This window comes from Tachypleus tridentatus, chromosome 9 (genome assembly GCF_004210375.1).
Source record: "Tachypleus tridentatus isolate NWPU-2018 chromosome 9, ASM421037v1, whole genome shotgun sequence".
NCBI lineage: Eukaryota > Metazoa > Arthropoda > Merostomata > Xiphosura > Limulidae > Tachypleus > Tachypleus tridentatus.
Window position 1 is genome coordinate 107,502,106 of NC_134833.1, and position 23,715 is coordinate 107,525,820.

Sequence of the window (23,715 nt, forward strand, 5' to 3'; positions counted from 1 at the left end):
TTTCACAACTCATATGCATACCTTTTCTGGAAAAACATGCACTATTTTGTTTGTATACGATATTTCTAATATTATTGCAAAACTTTCAAATACAAGATATGTTTTTCACATTTACAAATCTTTTATGAATTGTGTTTAAGGCTTAAAAAGAAAAGAAAAAAAGTTTGTGTAATTTTATCATTTTATAGACTATTACACCCAAATAAAGCAAGTCTTAAAGACTTTAATTTAGCCTTATTCAAAACTAAGTGAAAAACAATGTACTGACTTAAATGACTACCCCACCAGTATCCATTACTGCTAGACTTGAAAGAAATCATTTTGAAGTTATTACACCATATATCGCAATAACTAATTTATACTTAACATAAATACCTTATATAAAAAAATTAAAATATTACCTCTATTCTTTTAAAAGAAATAAGAGACTCTGCTCCATGAGCTATTGCAAAGGGGAATAACAAGGTCATTGAATTACACAAGTTTTTGTAGAGGGCCACACAAACAAATGCTCCTTCTGCCGTTATGTTTCTTCCCATGAACACGTATGTAATTATAGAAATAAACAGAATAATTTTTGAAGACACAAAATGTAAGGACATATTCACTGCTCGCAGGATTGAAGTATGTCGAATCTTGCTTATTTCCTTCCTATTGAAATAGGGAATAAAATGCAAAGTTATTGATTTTAGTTCATTTTCAAGTTTTATATGCTTTACAATTTTGAAATGAGTTTTATATATATATATATGTATCAATTTTTAGTCAGGTGTCTTTTTCACATTCCTCAGTCTCTTGATTAGAAAGTGGTACGTTTACAGACTAGCAACACTAAAACCTAGCTTCAATTCCTCTTGGTAAATAGAGCAGATAGTTCAATCTGGCTTTGTTCTAACATATAAACAAACATATTCCTCTTTAAAAATTTTGAATTTTTTAGTTGAGTAAAATAAAAATGGTTTACTTATAAGAAAATACAGTTTAGATTAGAAAAAGGCAGTAATTCAGGCAAATATGCACCCATATTTTACAAACCTATTTGGAAGATGCTTCTACTCACAACTGCTAATGATTTTAAAGAAACCATTCAGAACTTCAATGCGACTCTTACAAAAAGTGTATTATAGTCACTCTTTTGCAGTATAAGTTACAACACAGATAGTCAATAGTACACAATGGGTTTTGTTTGGCATTAGTGCTGTGGACATGTACTATAAACAGTTTTTAGTAATCAATAAAGTTAAAACTCAATTTTTAAACTAATTCAAAGGAAAATATTCAACTGCATGCTCAAATAACTCTGTTGTACATTTATATCTCATAATACTGGCTTTAATTTCTTATTACTACTATACTTATTGATACACATAAGAGCTACTACTAAGTGCAACTCAGAAGTATAATTGACCTGAAACTTAACACAGATCTTGGAATACCCTCATGATCGGAACATTACTAATTGTTGAATACAAAAGATACTGACATAATATTTTTCAGATCACTGTTTTAAATAAATACGAAATTTATTAATCTAATTAAAATTTAGTTGTTTCATTGTAAGTCTGCATCATATTTCTTTATATATATATTAAACACTTGTATGGTTTGAGAGTTAAGTAACTATCTCATAGATTGCTTTGCATATGTTGCCTTGTTGTGAAAGCCATAGATGGGCACATGATAGTTTAAAATTTAAAATAAAAGCATTGGATTTACCTATGAATTATTTTCAATGAAAATTAATGTGATGAAAATGTAGATAAAGCCTCTTTTATTTACAAAAATACATTAATGTATGTGTTGCATGGTTTAGAGGACTTTCATATTCAAGTAAATAGGCATAAATTTACTAGACTAGTAATACATATATATATGTGTTTCGAAATTAGTGCAAAATCTCGCTGCATATCCCAATTATCAGAGTGCTTTACACTGCTCAAAAAATATGCATTTATAAAAATAAAAGTAAAGGGTATATGGTATATAAGATGTGCATCATGTGGTGAAACTATGAAGTAATAATTATAACATATTAGCTAGGTCTACATTTCTTTTGCAACCTTCATAATTCTGTTATTATTGGACTGCTTCTTACAATGCATTCTAAAATCTCCATAATTCTATTATTGTGGAATTTTCACCTATTTAGCATTTAAGCCTTTACTATATAAATTCATACATCATATGTAAGGCACTGTAACTTGACTCATCAGAAGAGTTCATAAAATGTCACTTTCCAAAATATAAATTATGTGATTCTGTAATATATAAAAGTTTTTGAATGAGTATCAATAACAAATTGGTATGATGAAGTTACCAAGACCTAAACAGTTGTGTACACAAGTGATTTAATTAATAACAGTAACAATAATGAGCTAGTAACTTTAGAAACACTTACTTTCTGGAAGTCTCAATAAGGTTAGCAAAAAGTTTCTCCCAGGTACACATCTTAATCATTCGCATACCTGAAACAATTTCATTCATCAAACGAATCCTCTCATCTGTGATGACTGCCGTTTTCAGCCTGTTGAACAGATTTGTAAAAGAAACATCATCACTGTAAAAACTAAGTAAGCATTGCATGACACTTCACTGAAATGTTACAATATCAAAATACACTGGCTGGCCACATATTAGGACTTGTACCTAATAACATGTTAGGTCACCTTTTGCTAAAGTAACAGTCAAAATGTGATATGACATAGGGATCCAAAAGTTACTGAAAAGTACCCTGAAATATTTTTCCTCATTCAATTATTGATATTGTATACAATACATGGAGAAAGGTAGGCAGAGGATCATAATGATGAATATGCTTTTCAATTTCATCCCACAAATGCTCAAACAGATTGACATCCAGGGACTTTAGCAGCCATATGAGATGCCTAAAAACTCTATCATATTTTCCATACCATGCATACACAACTTAGGAATGACAGATGAAAGCACTGTCATCTGAAAGTAACTGTCCTCTTCAGGGTATACATGAAGTATCATTGGATTTACTTGATCAGAAATGATACAGAAGTAAGTTGTGCTATTCACACGATCAAGGGATCCAAGGTTCAACAGGATAAGATGCCCCAAACTATGACTATACCATCAGAGACCTGGGCATTTAGAAGCACGTAAAAGGAATGAGTATTGTTATGGCTTTTTACAAATATGGGTTTGCCCACCTATTTAATGAAATGGTAAAGTGTAATTCATTGGACAAGTTCAATGTTCATCAGTCCTTATTAGTCCAACGTCTATAATATTTTACATTAAGAAATATTTTTGTACTTTATATAATGTCTGATAATACCATAGCATATCTGTTACAATGTTCACTAGAAGGTATGGCTAGAAAAGAGTGTGTATTGTTGTAAGTTGAATGTTTATCACATAGTGTCTTGTTTAATGACTGTCATTTTAACTTCCCTTCTTCCATTACTGTAATTAAATGTTTCCAGCACAGTTCTCCAAAAAACAGATATTTTATTCAATATTTTTCCATTGTTAACTAACTCATATGACCCAGTGTTAGAGCAGCCTACCAATGAAACTGTCTCAGCTACTTTGATACCTTTTAGACATGCACCAACTATCACACTTCTTTGCAATGCTGCAATAACTTTGCTTTTCTCCATATATGTTAGACTAACTGCATATGTGTTTTTCACACAGCATGAATCACCTGAAACATCACAGGATCAACCAAATTTTTATCTGTGAGTTAGACAAGGTTCAATTCTGAAAGAGTACATAGGTCTTAGGAAAGTGGTCATCCAAGATATACACTAATAACTACTTTTATCATATATTCCCTAACTTGGGCCAATTAACCTTTAAACACTTTAATAAATTGTGTTTTAAGTAACAATTTCCCAACAACAGCTCCAGTAAAAAACCCTCCTGTTTCAATGTTTGATATTTTATCCTTAAGTATACTGAGCCACAATATGTGTAAAGATAAGCTTCTTACAAAGCTATAATTAGGTAGACTATCAAGCATGAAAAAAGTTTTGCTTTTAGCTGAGTTCATGCTGTAAACTAATCAATGAAAGGTATTCCACAAAATATTCGATTTAGAATCAAACAAACAGATTTTCTTGTTCTACAGTAAAAATATATCAAGTTTAGGAAAATCATTTATAAGAAAAACAGAAGAAAGGATAAAATTTAATATAGAACCCAAGGGATTCCAGGGTTTTAAGGCACCTATGATGCACATTCCCCTCATTTTGCTAAAGTCAAATACATCTTGAGCTCCCAAATTTTTAACTTGCTTCTTACTCCTCTGTTCTATTTTAATTAAAAAAATCACCAACACAAATTTTACTTACCTAATATTGGAGAACAATCTTTTCATAATGCCTTGAAAAGGAATATAAAGCAAAATAACAGAGAGTCCAGCAAGACAAGCAGGACCTAAATACTGCCATAAAACTGCAATGACAACTACTGTGTGAAGAGGACCAACAACCAAATAAGGAAGATATATAACGAACTAAAAGATGAGAAAAAAAGTGATGATTTCAAACCAAAAGAAAACATTAAATTTGTGTAGATGTTAATCATTAAAAGTATAGAACAGACAGCAATGTAACTTAGTGTTCATTAATGTGTGTTTTTGTCAATAATGACTGCAAATATACAATTAGTAGCACAATTTATCATGAAAAATTAATTACAATTATCTTGACAAGAGTATGTTAGTTTGTGTATTCAATTTAATGTTTTTCATTTGAAAGGTGGATGTCAGTTTAAAAATATGTAGTTTGTAGTTACATACCTAACATATATAGTTACACTAATAAGTATTTATATTCATAGTTTTGAAGAAATTACATGCTTTACTTAATTCATATATCAAAACATAATAAAACATTACATGCTTTACATGTTAAAAAAATAGCAATACAGAGTTTTCAGCATTTCCAAAACTATCATTTAAAAAATTTGGAAGTGTAAAGAAGCTAATGCTATGAGCTTCAAAATGTCTAAGCACTTAAACAGAGTAAAAATATAACTTATAATTTTCGACACTTGTCCTAAGAAAGATGGTCAATAGCAGAACTTCAATTCTCTTTTTCATTCATCTAATTCTGTATAAGTGCTTCTTAACTAGGGAATTATTAACTTTATTAATACTAGCTTTTCAAATGTATATCTTAATCTTTGTTTATTGAACAAGAGAATTAGTTCTAGCTCAGAATAAGGCTGAAATGAACCTAATCCTATTATTACGAAACTATCTGTAACCCACAAAACATTTGCAGCAGTCTTCTGGCCCATCACTTCAATTTTCCTTATTCTATTATTTACACATACAGCTATGCTTTATTGCTGGCATTATGTGTTGGATCAACAATTCCTTATCTGTTTGAAAAACATTTATGGAATCACACAAATAAACTCACACAGATGTAACTTTATTTCATAAAATTATGTGAAAGTAAATAATAAAATACAGCAATGGTGTTTATAATAGTGCACACAGTCTGAAACAGTTGTGAGTGTTCATTGTATGTTATAGTTTTATCATTTGAAAGAAAGAAACTCACAAAAAATAGTTAAAAGGTATTTATAGAAATTTATGAAATGGACCAGAGCTAAAATTACTGCAAAGTAATTGTAAAGTTGTAATGAGGGCAAACTTATGCTTCTGAATGAACAATACATGTGTATGTTAAATCTAATTCAGTTGAGACAGCCTATAGCAAATATATTTAGGGTGAGCTTAATTTTTAAGCAATTATGCATGAGTTAAACATTGTTTCTGTAAAATAATTTGCAAATAAGAACCATAAATTAGAAATCAAAGCCAGTCACCACGTGATGACAACAACATTGTACCATAATGTAGAAAACTTGTTGCATTAAAATTTCATTAAAGAAAATATAGCCAATGTTAGAATGAGAAAAATACAATATGCAATTCAGACTCCTTCAACAAAGACCTTTCTGTATCTGAGGTTTGTGACATTTGACCTCAGAATTTATGAGAAAAGTTTCAGACAGATATATGCAAGCACATTATATTTATCTAGAGAGTGTACTATTTAATTCTTGAACTCAAACCTAACCTTCACTCAGAAGATAAAAAATGCTTTGAAATGAAATATTCAAAAATTATGTGAATAAGAAATGCAGTATTCAGTACACATAATAGTTGGTGTTATTTTAACAGATAAATTTAATTAATTAATTAATTAATTTATATAATTAATATAATAAATGTAATACTGATCTTTGTAGATCACATTATTTTGCTGAAAGTTTACTGTAATGGACATATTTTGCATGTCACTATTTATGTACATAATCAAAGTTCTTCTGCTACCTATTGAAGGCACCAAAAACAAAAATCCATAAAAAATGTCACACTTTGGGTATTCAAGATTCAGACAATTAGCAAAATAACTGTCGCATGTGCCACAGAACTTCAATAACAACTGCAGTTTGAAAACGACCAACAAGAACGAAATATAACAACCAAAAATTGACAACTGAGAAGCTGCTACGCTTTTCCAACTTAAGCAGTCATTGAGCCACAAGAACACATTCTATTGAATTGACAAAAAATTACAATATACATCAGATTTGATTGATTAATAATCTTACATATTTATAATACTAATAAAATAGAAGCAATTCACACACAACACTGTACAAAATACATTATATAGTTTCACTTCTAAGTTTGAAGCAAATTGTGTTTATACCTGGTCAAATCTATTTACATCATTGGATAGAAGGTTCACCATCTGTCCAATTGTTGTCTTTCTCAAAGATGCTTGGCTAAGCTTTAAGGCCTGAAAGTAAATATGTGATTTCTTTCTTAGGGCAAAAAATCTGAAACAACATGTTTATTGAGTGGTGAAACAAATTATTTAGAAAAAACATAATAATTAAAAAGATAAAAAACGTAATTATGTTTTGAATTTTAAATAACTATGATTTTGATCTTAAAAACATGTTACACATCTACAGATATCATGTTTTAAAATAAGTGTTGTCGATAGTTTGTTAAGGAAGGAATAAATCTAACATACACAACCTTTTTATACATTAAACAACAACTAGCTATTCTTAATCTCATTCCAGTTCTCATAACTCCAAAAAAGTATGGGTGATGAAAGAAGATGTAAAAAGCAGCCATTATACAAACTCCTCCTGCTGATAAGTACATTTCTTCCTTTGTGATGGCTGTTGGATCACTGAAATAACGAATCACCCAACCTAGCATTACAGGCTGCAATACTCGTATCAAGAATTCCTGAAATACAGTTAAAGACAAAAAAAAAAGAAACCAAATGTTAAATGAAATTTACCAGTTTCTTGGAATTATAAAGCTCACTGCTTGTATTTTCTTAACTTTCTTTTCTCACTATACAAAGGTGATTGTGATTTTAAATTAATCAAAACTATTTAAAAATGAAATAATCAGAAATTAAAATAAATATCTGGAGAAGTTAAATAAATCTCAGTTATTGTATGTATACATACATATATTTAACAAGACTTTATACATAAGAAAATATGTGGGATCAAAAACTTGATGAATGCAAACTTATGAAACCTAATAATCAAAGCATTTTTCAATTAGAAATTTTGTTTCTTTTGACATCATTTGTGAAAAATCAGGTGTTTGTTTCTTTGTAGTTCAAGCATGAAGCTACACAATGACTATTTGTGATGTACCCATCGTTTAAGAATGATCTGCATATAGCTATATCATCTCAACATTCAGTTTGTATTCTTTATGGCACTGGTATTCCTACATCATTTTGCATTTAGAAAATGTTTTTCATTACCTGTTTGGTGATGTTTTTTCTTCTGACTCAAAGTTAGTGTATCCTATGAATGCGTATAATAAAATATAATATTATGTGTACTGATTTTTTTTCTTTTCTATTTCTTCACTTCATACGTAATGTAGGGGTTGGCTCCCTAAAGACACTGATTGTACAGTGTATAAAACATTGGGTATTCTATATGTTAAAATCTATTAATGGTTGGTAATTCTCATTTCACCTTGTACTTAAGGTTTTTAAAAAACCACCGAGTTTCTGTAAAATACAATTAACTTCAAGTGGTAGTGATAGCACGTTTATTTCTAATATTAAGGTAGATAACTTTTTTAACTTAAAAGTTTAAATTACTTTATTACTTAAAAGGTTCTGAGAACTTCATACATAATGACTAAATTGTTTAAATTAACATTTAGTTGCATAATTACAACACAGTGCACATCACATTTTTGTTACTGAGACTGGTGACTAATGATGTAATTATTGGTCAATAGGTGGTTTGATGCATTTAAAGAACATGCAAATATTCAGTTAAGGGGAAATGTCACAAAACAAGTAACAAAAAACATTTACTAAATGTAAACTGGTGTAGAGATGGCAGTGTTAAAAATAATGCAAACATGATTAAAGGATGATACAGCTATACATTTTTCATACATTCTTTTCTTACTGTAGGTTCCTCCACATTAGTTCTAAAGAAGTCAAGATTTTAAAGAATAATGATTAGTAATCTATTGTAGCCAATTATGTGATAGAATAACAATATCTGAAGTAATTCTTCAAGTGCAAAGAAGAAACTGACAAAACTGATATAATATTAACAATATAAATTGTAAAAATAAAACTAATGTTCACTTATCAACCTACTTGGAAACACTAAGTGTGATGTCAGGAAGATAATGTCATAAGTACAAAAACAATGAAGGAAGTAATACATAATACCATATAAAAATTACTACATAAGTAACCAATATTTCTGAAAATAATTTTTACCTACAACTTAATGTTGAATTCCTGTCAGTTGAATGAATTCAGGTTTGAATAAAAACATTTAAACTTAATAGTGCAATACAGTTTTTACAGTGGTTAGTAAGTTTGCAAGTTTGGTTTAATACCTACTGACTACTTATACAGGGATTTTTGTATGGTTTTGTGTATTCATCACTTTCTTGATTTTGTATTTATGGGCATTGCCATCCCTATATCATACTTAATTTTTGTAATTAAGTTTATTTTCAAATAAAAGGTGACAAATATCTAGTATTTAAATTATATTTATACAAGTAATAAAACATTATCTTTTCAGTAAAGATAATATAGTGCTAAAAATAATATAACATATTTAAATTTTGTTTAGGTTAACCACTTACTGCCAGTAAACTATTTTAAGTACTTGTTTTCAGTATTAAGTATTTATTCCATAACTATAACAGTTAAGAGTAGTGTAGGTGTTATATACTTGCAGTTTTTAAGGTGCGACAGTGCAAAGAGAGTGTTTTATTTGGGGACTCGAGACTGGTATGCACATTTAATAAAGTTAGCAGTGAAGATGTTCAATTTGTATATAGAGTTTGTAGGATGGAACAAAAACAGAAGGCTGTCCTAAACGGGCAATAGGCAATTGATAAAGAAAAGTGTAATCTGTATAAAATGAGAGTAGGGCTTACACTATTGGTAAAAGTTAAGTTTTTGCATGCAAAGGGTTAATCATTACTTTCAGGAAGTAAGAAACAGTATACTAATACAGCATAATAGCAGTGAATTTAATTTAATTGAGCATTATCTATTAATTAATAAGAAAAGGGATAAATAGAATTGGAAATAAAAAACATAAGGAGGTTATTGTTATAGATGATTCTTTACTATGACACTTGGGTATAATATTTTGTGGAGTAAATAAGGAGAAAATAATTGTACTATACAGGAGAATATAACCAACTGAGCAAATGGGAAAAGAGAGGTTTTTTTGGAATAGATGGTTTACATTAATTAGGGTGGAGGCTGGCTTTAATGCAAGAGATATTAATTAAACTGTAAAGGCAGCTACACACAGAGAAAAAACAGTGGTGAGGACCAAAATAATGAAAAAAATGAGATGTAAAGAAAAGTTTATTATAGGAACAAAGTACAAAAGTAATTGTAATGATAAGGTACTCTGTTATTACTGTAATTAATCACAACCTGCAAAACATTTATATATGTTTTCATACCCTACACTTGAATTTTCTTTCTTATATAATTTTGATGCACTGCATGCAACCTACACTTTCTTGAAGGCATTATAAGTTAGATCAAGAAATCCTGGTCTTTTTAAAATAATTTTATGCAACCTCACAAACAAACTAATATAGATGTAATTTTCTTTGATTAATAAACTACATTACATTACTGTTATATAAATAATACACTTGCATTTGTCTGTCCATAAGTTTCTCACAAATTTTCAATTAAACGCTACAAATCTCATATCATTAGAAAGGCCTTTGTCCAAGAAGACTGGGTTTAATATTGGCTTTTTCGTTCAGAATCTGTTTACCTGTTTTTGGTTATTTAAAATTTTCAATGCAATGAATATGGCAAATATGGTGCAATGTCATTCCCATTACATTGTGACTGCCTTCAATTTCAACTTTTGATTTTTATTTGCAAAATATTTCCTGTAAAAAATGCTTAATTCATAATGATTCCCAAAATAAATAAATAAGCAGTACCCTAAATATAGTGTTTTTTTTGGTACAAGTTTTATTATTCATTTTTGTGAATTTCTTTGTTTCAACTTGCAAAACTGTTCCGTGACTGAACACTCATATTCTATATACTATTATAATATAATTATCAATACTTTTATTATACTTTGTTGTTTACTGTACATGTAGGTTTATTTTAAATAAAGTGATGTGCAAGTGTTTTTATTCAATGAAGTTATATCCAGGTAAGCTTTTTGAAACAGAGTAGAATTTATTGATCTAACACAAAATGTCTCCAAGAATGTGTGACTTAAATGCTGTGCATGAAAATGATAAAATAAGGAAAATTAAAATAAGGGTACTAAAACTACTGCATATGACTTGCATTTCATAATTGGTTTATGTAAACAACATTCTTGTGTTTTTTTACAGTGGGAACTACCTTCAACTATCAGAAAAATTCCATTGAAAAAATGCTAGGATGAAGAGGTTATCATATGAAGCTATTGATCATGAAATTTTTTATGTGAAAGAAAAAAGAATTATAGGGGATTTGATTGAGATATTTAGGATTCTTATTAAAAGAGTTGTTAGTGTTTATAAGTCATCTTTTTTCGTGTTTGACTGTAAGAATAGCACAGTAAGAGCTATCTTCACCCAAGACAGCTTTATTTTTCTAAGAGGTTGATTTATCAAGGAAAGGTTTGTTTGTTTGTTTTGGAATTTTGCACAAAGCTACTCGAGGGCTATCTGTGCTAGCTGTTCCTAATTTAGCAGTGTAAGACTAGAGGGAAGGCAGCTAGTCATCACCACCCACCGCCAACTCTTGGGCTACTCTTTTACCAACGAATAGTGGGATTGACCGTCACATTATAACGCCCCCACGGCTGGGAGGGCGAGCATGTTTGGCGCGACGCGGGCGCGAACCGCGACCCTCAGATTACGAAGCGCACGCCTTAATGCGCTAGGCCATGCCGGGCCCGTCAAGGAAAGGAATATCTTCAGGTGTGGTAGATGTAGTTAACCCATGAAAGTTTATGAAAAGGCTTCATATATATTTGAACGATAATTGACTGAGTTTGTGTGTGTTATTTTTATTTCATTTAGACTTTAGTATATTTGATGTAAGAGACAATAGTAACCAACAGATATCTTGTTGTTTTTAAATTAAAAGTGCATATTTGTTGTTTAAACTCTCTCGTTTTTTAAACATCAATTTTATTGATATTTACATAGAATAAATTTTTATTTGCCATTGTTACCAATGTAGTGAACTATTGGAGGATAACAGATGCACTGTATTGGAACATCTCAAAATTTAATCTGTAGAAAATTCATTCATTGTCTTTCATGTTAAAAAAGAAAAGAGGGCATAATGTTTAATCACAGCTGGTGCTGCATTACAAAATTTAGAAGAGATAAAATTTCTTTCTTTTTGGCATTATTATGCTTTCCATTTATTTTATATTTGCAACATTTATTGGTATAAAAAGTATAAAATTACTTGAAAAATTAGATGGAAATTTTTCATCTGAAAGTTTTTTTCTTTAAAGAATTATTCCAAAAGAAAAGCATAGAAAGTCATTTTTCTACTACTTTCTACAAGCTTATCAATCATGATACATGTCAACACTGACACTTACCTCAAAAAATGCCAATAGAACCACAGTGGCATATTTCCAACCAAAACTTCGAATAACTGCTTTCTTTAAACTTGGTTTTATTCCTGCTTTATGTTTGGCTATTTCTTTGTTCCATTCTCTAATGTAAAAAATGGCATAAAAGTAATACAAATATTGATCTTTATGAAATAAAAAAGTTTACAAATAATAATTTAAGCATACCAAAATAAACTGCTTTTGATTAAATAAATTATATCTGCATAAATTTTCATTATTTATTATACATAAAATTAGAGAAAATCACTTTCCTTAAGAGTGTAGATAATATACCTCAAAATTATCATTAAATTCACAAGTTTTAGTGACTATTACTTGTAATAATAACAAATCTAAGTAGATATTTTGCTTATATGAATGAAACATTGTTTCAGTTCAGAGTTAAATTGTGGATAAAAGAGGCTAAATGCAACTTTTATTATTCCTACAACTGAGTTGAATACTAGTGAAAAGATGTACATTTTGGAAATAAAATATACTTTTAAAATTAACAGCTAACTGACTTTCTCCATCGTTTTCATGGTTGTAATGATGTCAAATTAACATTCAGAACTAATAATATTAAGGTGAACTTTTGTTAACAGTAAACTATAAACTACTCACAGTTTTACAGGAGTGCTGTAACACTGTAATGCATATCATGCATTTTTACATGGATTTCTTGACCGTTTCTTTAAAATATATAGACTGCTTTTAGGTTGGAAGAGTACTGTAAATGAGTACTTATATTGTATATAATTAAGCTCACACTGTTATTTGGATTGCATTTTCACATGGATATCTTGACCATTTCTTTAAAATATATAGAATGCTTTAAGGTTGGAAGAGTAATGTAAACAAGAGTACTTGTATTGTATATAATTTAACCTTAGTGCATGCAATCTCTAAACCACAGATTAGAGAACCCTACATTGTTGAGAGACAGTGGGAGGTAACATAGCAATAAGACAGTTTTTACTTAACGTTCAAACATAGTTAAATTATGCTCAATATTAGTCTTTCTGCTTTGGAAATAATTCTAAACTAGCAAAATGTGGATCATGCACCAAATGATAACTGAGTCATTTTATTTTTTATCTATTGAATAGAAATTTAGAATTAGACAAAAACATTCTCTGTAAGGCATTATTCACTCACATTTATTTGAACTGTTATATTTGCTACTAATATATCAATGAGGAGGGCTTACTCTTGGAAATTGATGTGTTTGTTTCCTCATACACCAATCTTGAGAGACAGAATGTTAAAGAGTTAGATACAATCCAATGGAAAAAAACTGTTCGAATGTCTATATAGCTACACATACTGCATCTTCTGCTCCATTTGTGCAATTAAGACTTTGTTCATTCTTTTAAAGTTGTCAAACACTTTATTCCACACTGTAAAATGAGCTATGCTTCAAACTCTAGATTGTTCATGGGTAGACCTGCTATTATCTTGTTGAAAAACTGGGTTACCTGAGAATATCACATGTAAGATAGAATGAAGAAAATTGTGTTGTTTAATATCAGGACTGTTTTGTGAAGTTTCTGGAGCAAGATAATATGCAAACTAGAGTTCTCTTGTCAGACTTCATTGTCTTCAGAGCTCTAAGGAATACTATCAAAAATGAATGGACTTTTATATACGTGGATGCACTCACAGCAAAGAAGACTTTTGCTGATGCCATGGTAGTCCCTAAAATTAATTAGCCTACTACTGTTAACTCAAGGGGGCTTAATCATGTCTGGTGCACCCAGACCACAAAAGCAAACAGTGCTCCTGAAGAGTAATCATGGTAACAGGGAGCATCTGGCAAGGGGGGTCTGTCAGAATAATATGACATCTAATAAATTCATGAATGAATGAGAAGGTTTTTACTGAACTCCCAGCCTGTTATTAATCAAAGTACAACAGCAATTACTCTAGCCAAAACTACCAGTGAGTAGTAGAAATAAGATGGACATATTTTTGTCAGAGAAGTTATGCCAGTTGGAGCTGTCTCCTTCAACAAATTAGGCAGCAGACATACACAACTGAAGACTTTGAAGAGAAGCATTGAAAATAAGCAAATCTCTCATGATGTCAACAGTATCTCATGACAATTGTGGTTGTCCAGGGTCATATGAAAAGCCTCCACAATTTGAATGACTGTTGGTATGTCAAATTCTCTGTGAATGTTTTCTGCCAGAAGCCTAGAACATTGTTGATGCCTCTTCTTGACATTCATTAAGAACATAAGAGGTGAAAGTTTAGCCCAGCATGCAAGGTCCTATGAACCCTGTCAAAATCTAACACTTTTGATATTTAAGGGAACATTTACAGAAAATCAGAATCGGTTCACAAGATATTTCAAGCAGGTCACTGCCTAGAATAGATGGACTCCAGAGCAGGTTGGACAATGCTTGGTCTTGTGATTAGATAGTCTTTTCCTCAGTACTGTTGACCACCTAAATGAAGAGCAGCTAAATAACTGGAGAACCATCATGTATGTGCTGTGCAACAAATTCCATTCAATTAGGTGGTTTATTGGATTGAGTCTAAAGTTTGGAATAGAACTAGGACCAATGGACTTGCTCCCTGCATAGTTGATCTGCAGAGATCGCATAAAAAACCCTCTCTCAAAAAAATATGTAGCAATACCCTCTACATATCAAGAGTTATTGGACATTGCAGAATTTTCTAATGAACATACAGGGCAATACCTGAGAGTGAGAAGCATCCACACTTTCATGGAATCCATGACCATCAAAACATGATTTGAAGTAGTAACTTAAAGTCACCCAACAAAAAGGAGAAAGCCTAAAGTTACAAATATAGTGGCAACTCAACATGTACAACAATGGGCTAAGCCTTATGAGAGGTGTCAAGCAACTGCCTCTACAGAACTATAATACCTAGTAACTAAACAGGCCTTCAGTGAGAGGATAGGGATATGTGAACACTAACAAAGATTACATGCTGCTGCAAGTTTTGGCTCTATGACACCTAACAAAGCCATAGTCAATGCTCCCAATGGAAATTGTCCAGAAGTTCAAAACAAAATACCAAATTTATTCAAAAACCAGGCAAAAAATTGAGGTCTATACTACGTAAAAACTACACTGACAAACACCACACCAACATGATTTATAAAATACAATGTGATAACTCCCACAACTTCTATATTGGAGAAACAAGTAGAAAAATGGAAACCAGATTCCAAGAACATAAAAAGTCACCTTCACACGTTTTCAAACACTGCAAATCAAATAAACACAACATAACCATAGAAAACACTCAAATACTAAATAAAGAAACAAACATAAACAAACGCAAAATTAAAGAAGCCTTACTTATACAACAACTTAAACCCAAAATAAACCAATATAAAGGAACGCCTTTATACCTATATTAATATAAAATAAATAAAATTATATATTCAAACATCTAACACCGCCCTCTACATTCCGACACTCAGTTACACAACCCCTTTCAAACATATGGTCAGCTTCTGGTCAGTTAGCTCTTTCTTTGTGAACCTGACAATGACCGAAGAAGGTCGAAACGTTGTTCGCTTTTCTATGTAAAATATTTTCTCAACCCAAACGAGCCATTTTTGCATATATAAGATGAATTTGGTTTCTAAGGTACTGAAGACCAGGATAACCTAACTGGTGGTGACACCAGAGAATCAAACACTCATAAAATGGCTCCCATCATCAATGAGAGACTTTTAACTTTGAGGGTTGGAACAAATAACAGGACCATAAGATCCTACACCACTGCAGTTGTCAAAATGCCATTAGCAACAAGACTGAGAGTAAATAGCCTGCCCAAATGACTAATGGTTTTTATGAACATATATAAGCACATTCCATTACTTAAACATCTCTGTTATATAATGGCAGTCAAATGGATGGTAGTTTGGATTCTCCAAAATTGAAAGAAAGATTATCTAAGGCAAAAGGCCATGTCTTCATTATAATATGAGACAAAGATTTAGTGCTGTGGGATAGGCTATTCAAAGTCAAGTGAAACCTGATGTGGGCTTTTGAATATCTCAAGGCATTCATTGCCACTAACAAAAAGAAATTACAAAAATTCTGGAAGCTCTGATGATAGAGTTGGAAATAAGAAGCCTCAAACATATTGTGGAGTGAGTGTCTACACAGTACAGAATCTATAAATTTATTGTCCATTACTTTGTATATTTATTGGGTTATTTTTCTTTTTGCTTGGGATACATGCAATGGCTCTTTCATGGGTGTAGTGTCATGACTTTAAGGTTTTTTTCCCCTACACAATTTCATTTGAATATGTGTTGATTGTTCATTGTGAGTTGTACTAAGTTCATGAGAATGTGCCTTAATTTGGTTCTTTGACACTAGTGAGCTTTCTCCTTTTTGTTGGGTGACTTTAAGTTACTACTTCAAATCATGTTTTGATGGTCATGGATTCCATGAAAGTGTGGATGCTTCTCACTTTGTTTTTGTAATTAGTTTTCTTAATTTTGTTAATATGCTCACTCTTAATGTGAACAGTGTATCTCTGTATCTCATTGTTCTTATATTTTGTTTCTGTTCACATGTGCCTTTACAATGTCTTTCTACATTAAAAAGTATTTCTGTATGAGAGTTTTATATTGGTGTGATTAAATGTAATTCCTTGTCATAGGGTTTGTTTTGCCATGTGTCAGGTAATGGCCTTTTATGAAAAACGTTAACACACTCATTGATCATGCCATGAGTTAAATGAACAGTAACTAAAAAATTAATTTTAACTATCAGCCAGAGGACAGGCTTAAGAGAGAAGAGGCAGGAAGATGAAATTCATTTTTCTACCTCTCATAGAAGTGTAGAAGTTTTCAAATTTTTGTTACTTAGTTTCTGTACAGTCATGTCAGCAATATGTGGCTCAGAAAATCATTAACATTACCTTTTTCTCATTCTATACATTTTTTATTTCTTTTTAGTTTCATTTATGCTCATTAGAATATCTCATTATTGAATAAAGTATCTGTATTAAACAGGTTGATAAAGGAATATCCACTGCTAACCAATTACAATGTGAATTGAAGGTAATAGAACAACAAATCATGAAACAAAGGTAATAGAATGATGCTGTCAACTAAGAAAAGAAAGTGAGTTTAATTTCTATATCTAGCACAGTTTCACTTTTTGCTTAGTGTAAGTCTGAAGGTTCAAACTGAGTTTTAATACTCTTGAAGGATCATCACAGAAAGCCCATTGTGTAGGTCTGTTCTTATAAAAAAAAAAAAGAAAGAAAGAAATAATCTCACAAATTTGGCATTAATAAATCCATACTTCCATGAAAAATAAATGGTGCGTTTAAATGTTTACTCTTCTTAAAGGCTGTTATGCAAGAACAAGCTTGATAGAACAAATGATTCCCAGTTGTATATTATGTTACTCAATAAATAATTCATTATTAGTGGTTAAATCTAAATCTCTCCTCTTTTTGCTTGTAATTTTCATTAATTTAATCTCAAACATATTACTTTTGTAGAAATTTCAACTGTTTCATTTATCATCCAGCTATAAATATACAGTCTAGTTATAAAAATATTATCCAGTTATGATTGGTGGTAATTAGTGTGGTCATTTCTTTGAACCAAGTTTTAGACATATACATTGAAAACTTCATTTTAATAAGATGTGACTCATATGGGCTTTCAACAGATTTCTAAACTACTTGTGAGTTCTGGACAAATTATACGTTCATATATTCAATGATGGATGATTATGATGTTGATTAAAGGTGATAGCAGACCATAAGGGAACAAAGTTACAGAAAGACACTGTCCACCAAACAAAGACAATAAGTTGATATTCTGTATTCAAGCACACTTTCTGAGGATTTGAGAATTGCTAATATTACTCCTGTTTTCAAATGAGATACTCCAAACATCAAAGTTCAGTTATCCTTATTTTTATAGTGGAAAAAAATTCTAGGATAAGATAAAATAAGCTTAATAAAATCATTTAGTAAAATATAATATCATAACTGGAAGCCAACATATATTCACCAAACGAAACTCAAACCTTACTAATCTCTTATTTTTTCAATGATATCTAGACAGTAAGAAAGGATGTAAACTTGAGAACTTAGATTTTCCAAAACATTTAATAAAGTGCAACAATTACATTATTAAGGATTGGAGAATTGCCAGTTAATTGAATTTTTGGGTAGAAGCTTTATTGATGGAGCCCAGTCAAACTAAAAACATGTTACCAGTAGAGTGACACATGGATTAGTGTTAGAGCCTTTGTTATTTCTTATTTATATTAATGATATTGATAAGGGTATAGTCAGTGAATTAGAGAAGTTTGTTAATGATATTAAACATTTAAGTATTTCTAGCTCTACTCTGGTGTGTTTTAGTATTAAAGAATGACTTGGAATAATTGGTAAATTAAACAGGATTTTATTAAAATTGTTTTAAAATGAGTTATCATTACATCACAGAATAGATTTTATGGAGGTATTTCTTTGTGGTCAGTAATGCATTTTGGATACCATAACTTGGACAACATAGTAACATAGATGGGAGCTATCTCAATAAAGAGAAAATGATCCTAAAATAGTGATGGATGAGTCACTTAAGCCACCAAAGCAGTGTTATTTCGCAAATTGCAAAGTTAACACATTTTAAATACATTGATTAAAACACAAGAGAAAATTATCTCTCCATAGAACTCAGTAGTTTGGTCTCACTTCAAATATTATGTACAATTTGGTATCCTTATTGAACAAAGTATATTGACTTGCTGGAAAAGTTTCAGAAGAGGGCTACAAGGATGAAGCTGTAGATGAAGGGTAGCACTTAAGACTTATTTCTGAAAAAAATTAGCATTAGAAGCTAGAATTTACAAAAGTGCATGATAGTAATCTAGGCTTTAAAAAAAAAAGGTGGGTTTAAATTTTTGCTCTTCTTAAAGGTTAGTATGCAAGAACAAGCTTGACAGACCAAATGATACCTGGTTGTACGTTCTGTTACTAAAGAAATAATTTATTGTTACTCAAGAAGCATATGCTTTACATGAGAATTGCCAATTATATACATTCAAGAAACTAATATATTGTAAGAAAAATGTCTATAATGGTAATATGCAAAAATGTCGATCAGATTCAAGAAATGTACGCCACATTTTTCCGTGTAAATTTTGATGAATCATGTTCGAAAGTTAGCAATTTAATACAACTCAAATAGTGACTAGTAATTCAGTGTGTAATACAAATTGACTCTCCAAAACTCTATGTTTAGAGGTTTTACAACTAAACCATCAAGGCTCAACTCTTAAACTTACAATTCTCTTTCTCAATTCTCAACATTACACTTCAAAATCTGTACACTGAATGTCATTATGTAATTTGTTTCATCAAGAATATCACTTGTTGGCATCATTAAGCTCACTTTATCACCTGAAATTATTTCATGTTTTCAAAATTTAAAGAAAGTTAACAAAAAAATCATCCACTTTAGGTTAACCTTTGGTTTGTCTTTAAATTTTGCTTTCTTCCCTAATTTAGCAGCGTAAGACTAGAAGGAAAACAGTTGAACCATTGCTAACTCTTGGGGTATTCTTTCATCAATGAATAGTGGGATTGATCGTCAAGCTTTAACATTTAAAAGGAGCGAGCATATTTGGCGTAACGGAGATTCAAAACTGCAACCATCAAATTACGAATCGAGTACCCCAACCAATTGACCATGTCGGGCCAGTTAACCTTTCCTAGGATTGTTTTGTTTGTTGTAAAATACAGTGCTACACAGAGTGCTATCCGTAAGAAAACAACAAACTTATTGCCATTTTCGTACCATTAAATAACGTAATTAGTGAAATATTAAATAAAACTAAACACGAAAAAAAATCTATTTGTTTGTTTGTTTTTTGAATTTCGCGCAAAGCTACTCGAGAGCTATCTGCGCTAGCCGTCCCTACTTTAGCAGTGTAAGACTAGAGGGAAGGCAGCTAGTCATCAACACCCATCGACAACTCTTGGGCTACTCTTTTACCAACGAATAGTGGGATTGACCACATATTATAATGCTCCTACGGCTGAAAGGGCGAGCATGTTTGGCGCGACGGGGATGCGAACCCGTAACCCTCAGATTACGAGTCGCACGCCTTAACACGCTTGGCCATGCTGGGCCAGTTAACCTTTCCTAGGATTGTTTTGTTTGTTGTAAAATACAGTGCTACAAAAAGTGCTATCCGTAAGAAAAAAAATCTTATTGCCAGTTTCGTACCATTAAATAACATAATTAGTGAAATATTAAATAAAACTAAACAGGAAAAAAATCTAATAAAGTTCAATGGGATTGTGAATGTAGTCGCACATACTTTTGTCAAACTAGAAGAAACATAAAATTTAGAATATATGAACATACGAGAAACTTTAAAAACAAAAGTGAAAAACTCTACATTAGCTAAACGTAAAAGTTACATGAGACATATCATCTAGTGGAGAAAAAGGTTATTTTGGCTCAACTGAATATGCTTTTTAGAAATGTTAGAGAAACCGTAGAAATAATGAAACGCAATAAAAACAACTCGATTACAAAAAAAAGTTGAATGGCGAGAAAATCAAAAAGTATGTAGATGACGTATTCTTTTGTTTTTAATTTTAAACTAGTAGTCACATGATAAGGTTTTTGTACTTTTGTACACTGTAAATGGTTTTCACTCCTGGAACCACATCGAAACATGCAAAATTACTTTTACCGGTTTAAATAAAGATTTTAACTGTGTATTATAAAACAGTGTTTGTTTATGAATTTTAATATTTTCATCTGTACTCTGTCCACTAAATGTATCGAAACCTGAATTTTACCGTTATCAACCCACTGACTTGCAGCTGAGTCATTAGGGGCTGTAAGAATTAGAGTTTATTTCCAACATGAGTAAAATACATTGAATATACGTTAATTTCTGTAATCTGTATTTCCAACATACCTCTGTAAAACTTCCCCTAAACACGCGGAAGAATCGGAGGCACAGTTTTTATATAAATCTTCTTCTTCCAATTCCTTCTTCCAGCCCTTCAGGAAAAATGGAATAATCCACCTATGAAAAAATAAAATGGCGTTTATACCGAAGACATATGTCAAGCGTATGGATAGATAATTTGATGTAGTGATGAATGAACGTGTATACAAAATGTTGAATTGTTATAATGAACAACATCAGTCCTGAAGATCGACACGTATACCATTTCAAATGTTTGCATGTTTCAAGGACTTGGATTTCCTGGCTTCAGTGTCTGCGTCATCTTGAGTTTTCGTTCAGTGGGTTTAATATTACCAAGTGTCTTAAAAAATCTATTTTAAAATTCACCTTAACGAATTTCGAAAAGTTACATTGCTTAAAATTGAAATATCGAACAATTTTTTGTGTGATAGTAACTACTTATTTTTTTTCTCTTATAAACAAAGTGAAAATTGTAACAAAATGCCTAAATTCTCACAATCTGTAGCGAAGCGTGCGTGTATTCTTTTATTAGCATACGTCAGCTGCTCGCCGGAAATTGTCTACTACAGCACCATTGTTACATGTCTTAGTCTATTTTCATTCCAGGCGAGTCAAAAAAGCTTTTTTAAAAAAATTTGAATGATTATTTGAAGCGTAAATATATAAATACAGATGGACTGCTGTAGCATGCTTTATTGGTGTGAGCATCATTTAAACTTACTACTAGTGTGTTGTGATAACTTTTTTTTTACTTTTTCTTAGTGCTGCATGTAATTAATTGGTACTCAGTCAGGCCTGTTCGAATTAATTCACTAGTTCATTGCGGGCTGGGACATTCAACAGGTCCATGTGAATGATCTCTAGTATTTCCTCAGCCACGAAATACGAGGGCTGTTCAAAAAATACGCGGACTGTTTGAATTGCGCGGCTCCAGTTGGTTCCAGGGGAATCCGCTTGGTGTCGCTAGGTTCCACAGATCAGCTGATTACGACGCCATTTCCTGATTGCAGATATTTTCATTTGTGTATTAGCTACGCGATTTTAAGTGAAGTGCGATTTTTTCGTTTGGCGGATGTCAGAATGAATGACCTGAAGGAGCAACGACTCACTGTGAAATTTTGTGTTAAACGTGGAAACTCTGCGACTGAAACTTTTGCTATGCTTAACACGGCTTACGGTGATGTTGCTATGAAGCGTACGGCATGTTTCAAGTGGCATGAACGTTTTAAGGATGGTCGACAGTCCATTGAAGATGATGAGCGTCCTGGACGTCCTTCCACGTCAACTGACGACCCACACGTCGACAAAATCAACACCTTGGTGCGGGCAAATCGACGTCTGACTGTCAGGGAGCTTGCTGAAGAGTGTGGAATATCAGTTGGATCTTGTTACGAGATTTTGACCGAAAAATTGAAGATGCACCGCGTTGCTGCGAAATTTGTGCCTCAGAACTCGTGAGTTTTTGGCCAAACACTCGATCACTGTTCTTCCCCACCCCCCTACTCACCTAACCTTGCTCCTTGAGATATTTTCTTGTTCCCCAAGCTCAAACGACCCTTGAAAGGAAGAAGATTTGAGACGATTCCCAAGATTAAGGCAAATGCGACGAAGGAGCTGGAGGACATTACAAAAGAAGCGTACCAGGACTGTTTCAACAAGTGGAAACACCGTTGGGATAAGTGTGTGCGTTGGGGAGGAGAGTACTTTGAAGGGGTCCCAGACCTGTAACTTCTAAATAAAGTACATTTTGTTTTATGACGTCAGTCCGCGTATTTTTTGAACAGCCCTCGTATGGTTTGTCAGAAACCTAGACATATGCCGCATTGAACTGCCTTTTTAAAAAAAGAAAAAAACAGTAATAATGTATGTTTATATATATAAAAACTGTACTTTGGAGCATTAACAACGAGTCATATATTCTTGAAAATATCGTTAGAAAAACCCCATGAAGTATACATAGTCTGTGGTGGTGCAGTACTAAATTTTATTAAATCGAAGCCATTATCAAAATTTATCAGACGCATGATGTCTGTCACCTTAAGGATAAACATCTCATAGGCTAATTTAGTTTTGTTGATGTTTTTTAGTTCCTTCATTTTCAATAAATAAATTATATTACTCACTGAACATTTGAGACTGCCTTACATTAAAGCAAAATTGAACACGCATATTTTAGCAAGAGAAAAGTTTTCGTTTATTTTTGAAGTTAAGTACAAAGCAACGATGGGCTATCTGTGCTCTGCCCACCAAGGCTATCGAGATCCGAATTCTAGCGTTGTAAGTCCGCAGACATACTCTTGTGTCTCTGGAAGACCACGAGAGAAAACACCCAATCCAACTTCCTTTAAATTAAAAAAGTAAGGCAAATAAACACTAACTGTGTACGAAATAAAATCACTAATACTGAAACAAGTTTTAAAGTCGTATATCTTCTACACTTACAATATTTCAAACTACATTATAATTGTAACAATCTTAATTTAGTAATCCTTTGTATGCTTGCTTTCCTTCCAATACGAAAAAAAAACACAACAGCTTTGGCTAAAAATTTTGGCTATGAAAAACACATATTTCACGTATATATGGAATATCACTT

The 23,715-nt window shown here is 31.6% G+C and overlaps 1 protein-coding gene across 3 annotated transcripts in view; it reads right to left on the minus strand.

Moving 5' to 3' along the window:
- LOC143226001 (ATP-binding cassette sub-family C member 4-like) overlaps positions 1-23,715 on the minus strand; it is an 83,547-nt gene that overhangs the window by 46,898 nt on the left and 12,934 nt on the right. For all 3 annotated transcript variants that reach the window (XM_076456330.1, XM_076456329.1, XM_076456331.1), the window contains exons 3-9: positions 21,105-21,215; positions 12,130-12,247; positions 7,046-7,264; positions 6,711-6,800; positions 4,329-4,492; positions 2,399-2,524; positions 402-651 (exon numbers count right to left, since the gene is read on the minus strand). In XM_076456330.1, the coding sequence (XP_076312445.1) occupies positions 402-651; positions 2,399-2,524; positions 4,329-4,492; positions 6,711-6,800; positions 7,046-7,264; positions 12,130-12,247; positions 21,105-21,215 (1,078 nt within the window). The remainder of the gene's footprint in view (positions 1-401; positions 652-2,398; positions 2,525-4,328; positions 4,493-6,710; positions 6,801-7,045; positions 7,265-12,129; positions 12,248-21,104; positions 21,216-23,715) is intronic.